General features: G+C 33.0%; 1 protein-coding gene across 2 annotated transcripts in view; it reads right to left on the bottom strand.

Annotated features, from left to right (window-relative positions):
* The window catches only part of LOC106478288 (sodium- and chloride-dependent glycine transporter 1-like), a 72,769-nt gene that overhangs the window by 37,252 nt on the left and 29,935 nt on the right, over nucleotides 1-5,582 (bottom strand). For both annotated transcript variants that reach the window (XM_013938818.2, XM_013938819.2), the window contains exon 3: nucleotides 4,823-4,954. In XM_013938818.2, coding sequence (XP_013794272.1) covers nucleotides 4,823-4,954 — 132 coding nt within the window. The remainder of the gene's footprint in view (nucleotides 1-4,822; nucleotides 4,955-5,582) is intronic.

Raw genomic sequence — 5,582 nt, 5'->3', positions numbered from 1 at the left:
GTGATCCTTGGGCCAGCTGAACACTTGAAAGTTTTTGAATGTCCGGTTGCAGTGTAGTCAGTGATAAGCAAAGATCACCTCTCTTCACAACATCAAGGAAGTTAAGTATTTTTGATAGCAAATAAGTCACCCGATTAAAACCAGATAAGATGTGGGAAAAGCGATAAAAGACAACTTTGCCTTCTCCCAGAGCTGTGGAAACATATTAACTATTTCACTACTTATCAAGAAATAATGTTTCTCACGTTTGAATCTAGCTTGGAATATTATATCACCCTGCTACTCAAGAATCACTCGAAAACTTTCATAGATACCAGACAAACATTTTGATTGTTACTCGAGTACTAGTCGCGACTGGTAACTTGACTTCTGAGCTGTGGGAAATATGGAGAGAAGGGAACCTTTGATTCAATTTTAAATATTTTATTCAGGAATTGAAGTTTTGGTGGCCCACTCAGAATTCACTGTGGCCCCCTAATTTTCCGTCATTCACATGTGGCCCCTTAGAAACATGACATGGTCCCCTGGGGGGGCATATGGCCCACATTGAGAACCACTACACTAGACTACTAGCCTATGACACTACAGTACTAACCAGTATCTACACTTATAACATTGTTATAACATTGATAAGAATTTTTACAGGCCATGTTTTTTGTTCAACTTGGGGCATGATGGTGGGTAAAATAAAATATGTGGCCTAGCTAACTAATGAATGGATATTTGCTGTAAAATTCTTATCAGTGCTATAAGTGTAGCTACCAGTTTGGCTTACAAGTTTGATTTCATTCCTTTAAGTCACATGCTCAATTCTTTTTTGGCAGCACCTTTTTTTTTCACACCTAAGGTGTTTTTGATTAGATATGACTTTTTGTCAATACACACCAAGAAACCACAACAAGTAAGAAAGTGACACTTGATAGTAGCCAATATTAGCTTTAGGATTGAAACCCTAATATTCGGAACAAACCTACACTTTACAGAGCCAACCATATTCTTTAAAATATATGGTGGTAGTTTTACTCTCTACAACAGTGTTAATAACTTCCTTTATAGTAACACCAAGGAATCTAGATTAGCAGTTTCTTGTCATCACCCGCATGCACTTCATACAGCCATATTCAGCATCATTATTTATGCTAACTGCTTAAGCTAATATCATACAACACTAAATGCTATTTAGTTAATAGAACTTCATAAAATTTAGCAAATACATGCTTAAAAATTGGCAAATTAATAATAACCATCCACTTGTATGATTCTTTTGAAAACTTGAGCTAGAAACTGCTAATCTAGTTTGCTTGGCCTAAACACTACTTATGTATCTGCATGTGCTTTCACCCTATAATTTTGCTGCTTTAAATCAGCCATATTTAATCCAAATGACCAAAAACTAAACACTGTCCACTTTTACTCTTAAAGTGAAGCTGTAGTAAAAGTGTTAGACCGATAGCTCATGTTACTTTTTTTTTTGTAGGTGTTCACAAAAACGTTGGTCAGAATTGAGCAGTTTTTGTTTAATAAATTTGCACGTGGCAACTTTGACACCTAATTGTAGGTTATAAATATCTATCAGTGTACCATGTTTGTGTTTTTTATCAAATAAAGTTTCCATACTTTTGGTGCAAAGAAAAAAAAAAGGAAGAAATTCAATCAAAATTGAAGATTTTATATCTTGTGTATTTCTTAATGGATTGCCTTGAAATTTGGTATGTGAAGTAAGGGTCCAGTAGAGCATATCCAATGACAATATGTGATAGTTTGGCTTACCACAGTCCGATATACAGAAAGAGGAAAATTGCTAAACTATCACTCCTGTTAATAACACACTGTGTCCTGCAGGTTGTTTTCACTGCACAACATACTACCATGCGTCATGTGTAGAGAAATTAAATTTTTACACCTTCTCTGCATTTGCTCAAGGTTTTCAATCTAAAACACTATTAAAACTTTGTATATGGAAGAATTGCTGGAACCCATCTAAACTACACCTGTTATGGCTACTGTTATGTAATGCATGACTGCAGGATTTTCCTGGATTACTCCAGCTACTCCACTACCTGGTTCTATAGATGCTGTCAGGGTTTTAAATATAAGAGTGGGCTGGGATTCTTCTACAGTAGGTGTCTGATTTGTTGGTAATAAATTTGTACAATAAACAGACAGCACACAATCCACTCATTTTAAAATAATATATTCAAAACAAGTCAAACGTATGTACAAAAATTCTTTACACTATAGGATATCACAGTTGTATCTAAAACTAAATAATTCTCTTTTCTTGTCAAAAGTCTACATAAGCTAGTTCAGTTACATTTAGAATCCAATTGACAAGATGAATTATTCTTCTCTATCTCTCTTTCTCACTATACAATCTGCAACAGATTCACTTATGTTACCCCATAGGTTACCACAGTTGTATCTCAAACTTTAAATAATTGTCTACTTTTCGTCAATGTCTACACAGACAGGTTCAATTACTTTGGAACACCCTTTGACAAGACAAATTATTCTCCTTATCTCTTATTAAGCTGTGAAACACTCACTTTAAAATAACTATGTCTAATCACTCACACACCGGCTAACTTTTTTTTCTGACCGAACTTTTACTTGACTGTTTTTTCTACTTGCTTGACTCACTAGTCACCTATATATATTGTTCACCGAGGCCTTCAACTTTCTATAAACTGCGTGAGCGATGCTACACTGTAACAATATTCACTTAGGGTGACAAGAAACATACCGAAGATTCGACTAGCGTCAACAATACTGCAACAACTGGATCACAAACACAACGTACGACTCTTACTGAGTTACGCAACCAAACTTGTCACAACTATCATATTTAAAATAATTACTTTTAACTCTCTTGTTATGAAAAGTAAATAATCATTAAATAGTAGACCACCAAATAAACTAAATAACTATTAAACTAAACAGTCTTGTATATCCTACAGATACCATCACTTGACTTGATCTAATAATGAAAGCTGGGAAATTTCCTGCTGATATAAAGCAAGATGGATTGATGCAAAAAGCAAATGGTCATAAAGTTCCATCAAGAGAAATGTTGGATTACACACACACTTTATTAAGATTCCGTAAACTACATGGTGTGAGTAGTAGTCTTTATTTTTCAATCTCGAGATTTCAAGAAGTTTGTATAGCATTTACACAGCTTATAATAAATTCATTACTTTTTCTATTTTTAAATTTTACTAGACCACCCACTATTCAGAGGTTATGAAGAATTCAAGCTAATTTCAATATTGCACCTAAATGAAGGTTTATTTTGAGATAATTTAATTAAATATTTCAATCCATTCGTGTTATTCATAATTCAAGAAAAGATATTTGAATGTTGATTGGGAGTAAAAGGAAAGACCATTTAATTTTTCAAAAGAGTGAAGTAAGAAGTTTCGTAAAGAGCGCGATCATTCACACTACCGTATTTTTGACTGAAAAATAAGCAAACAAACAATTTCAGAGTTTAGTAGTATATAGATGATAGATTCTTCAAGATCTTGTTTTTTTCATCTTACGCCTTTTAACGAAGATGGGAACATTGACAGGGGAAATAATATAATAGCCAATAATATAATAGGTTTTCGTTTATAAAATGTTGTTGTTGTTCTCGACTTGATTTTTATTTTATTACCTCATCTCCATAGTTACTATTTGCAAATAGTCAATATTGTAGGTCCATTTTATTGTTGTTCTTTCTACGCGCCGTTATAACACATTTTCATCTCATCATTTAATTTATGTTGTGCATATATTGTTGAATAGAAGATATTTTAAAGTGATTCATCGGTTGGAAAACGTAATAATGGAATGTACGAAAAGTGACCCGAAAAACGGGGCTAACTCGGTAACCCGTGACCCGATGTTAACGAAACTTGTTTTATTCTGTTTCTATTCTCATTTCCTTACAAATATGGCGCTATTGTGCGCCGTTTTTGCTGTATTTAATTACAGACAAGCAAACAATCTCAGAGTTTTAGTAGTATATAGATCGATAACCGTGGCGTCATCTAGTGTACCTAAACTCATCTAGAACTTTTCATAAAAGTGACCCGAAAAACGGCACTAACTCTGTAACCCGATTTTAACGAAACTTGTTTTATTCTGTTTCTGTTCTCATTTCATTACAAATATGGCGCTATTGTGCGTCGTTTTTGCTGTATTTAATTACAGACAAGCACACAAACAAACAAACAATCTCAGTTTTAGTAGTATATAGATAACATCATTATACATGTGAAAACTTAAACATGTTTTGTCACTGTAGAATATATTTTCAATTTCGAATTTTCAATGCTTTAATTTCGACGTTAACAAGAAAGTGCAGGATATTAAGCAAGTTTATAAAAGTAGTTCCAGAATACCAAGAATATTTATTATCAAGAGACTTTATGAAGTTTCTAGAAACAAGGATACGTTATAATTACGAGAATCAGTGTGTGTTAGACAGATTTTTTAAGTAGGTCATTCAATGAAGTTATCCTTGGATAAGTAGTTATCGCGTACATTCAGTTGCTCGATCGATTAGCCCTGAAATTGTGTAAATCATAGTACCATTAATGAGTAAATCTCTTTTGAATTTGAAAGTGAAAATGTTATCTGTAAACTTACGCCTACAACTAACAAGTACAACTGTGAACAAGTATAGTAACCTGTAGGTTAAGAAAGAAATAAACTAATTTGTTATAGTTAGGTGGATTAGGCCTTATTTTCCCCAAATTATTTAAAAAAACAACGTTATAACATTGTCATTCTACATAAAAATCATTAGAAAATACTAATTCAAAGCAACTCCCACCTTTGAAGATTGGTGAAATCTTCCAAATTGAGACAGGTCCGAGACTTGCAAACTGACCAAAACAGTTCTCCAGGATGAAGAGGGGCATTCCACAAATCACCAAGAATGAGATGTAAGGAATTAAAAAGGCTCCTGGAAAAAAGAAAAAAAAAAGATTAATGCACATAGTCATATTAAATCATTTCGTAGTTATAATTCTACAGAAATGTGTTTTGAAGACATGTATAACAAATTGTTATTCGTTAAATTTCGTTTATTTAGCATTACTAAGTGTGATTAAGGAATTGGTTATAAAGGGAAAATAAAAAATACACAATTCATAAAATTCAGCTTTTCTTTTTTCACTTGCTTGCATACAGATGTTTCGCTAGCCCAATCTTTATTTAAGCTGTTGTAATTTATATAATTTTAATTTTGAAGATTATGAAGACAAGCTACATTTCTTATCTATGGACGTATATCCTGATACGCCATTAATTGCTAGTTAATGCATTTGTAAAATGGGCACCACAGTAGTAAAGTTTATTCTTAATATATTCGTTGATACGACGAAACATTCTTGTTAAAACATACAAGTATTATGTCAATCGAATTAAAGTTACAGTTTTAATGTTTACATTATATAAAAAACGTCATTTCCTCTTAAAAAGCTATGCAAGCACAATCACCATTTTACTACAACGATTTATGTTGAAAGTGTTTCAAAACGTGTGTGTGTGTGTGTGTGTGTGTGTGTGTGTGTGTGTGTGTGTGTGTGTGT

The sequence above is a fragment of the Limulus polyphemus genome, unplaced genomic scaffold (genome assembly GCF_000517525.1).
Source record: "Limulus polyphemus unplaced genomic scaffold, Limulus_polyphemus-2.1.2 Scaffold196, whole genome shotgun sequence".
Lineage (NCBI taxonomy): Eukaryota > Metazoa > Arthropoda > Merostomata > Xiphosura > Limulidae > Limulus > Limulus polyphemus.
The sequence above is the reverse complement of the archived record's forward strand: the minus strand, read 5'-3'. Positions and strand labels throughout refer to the sequence as shown.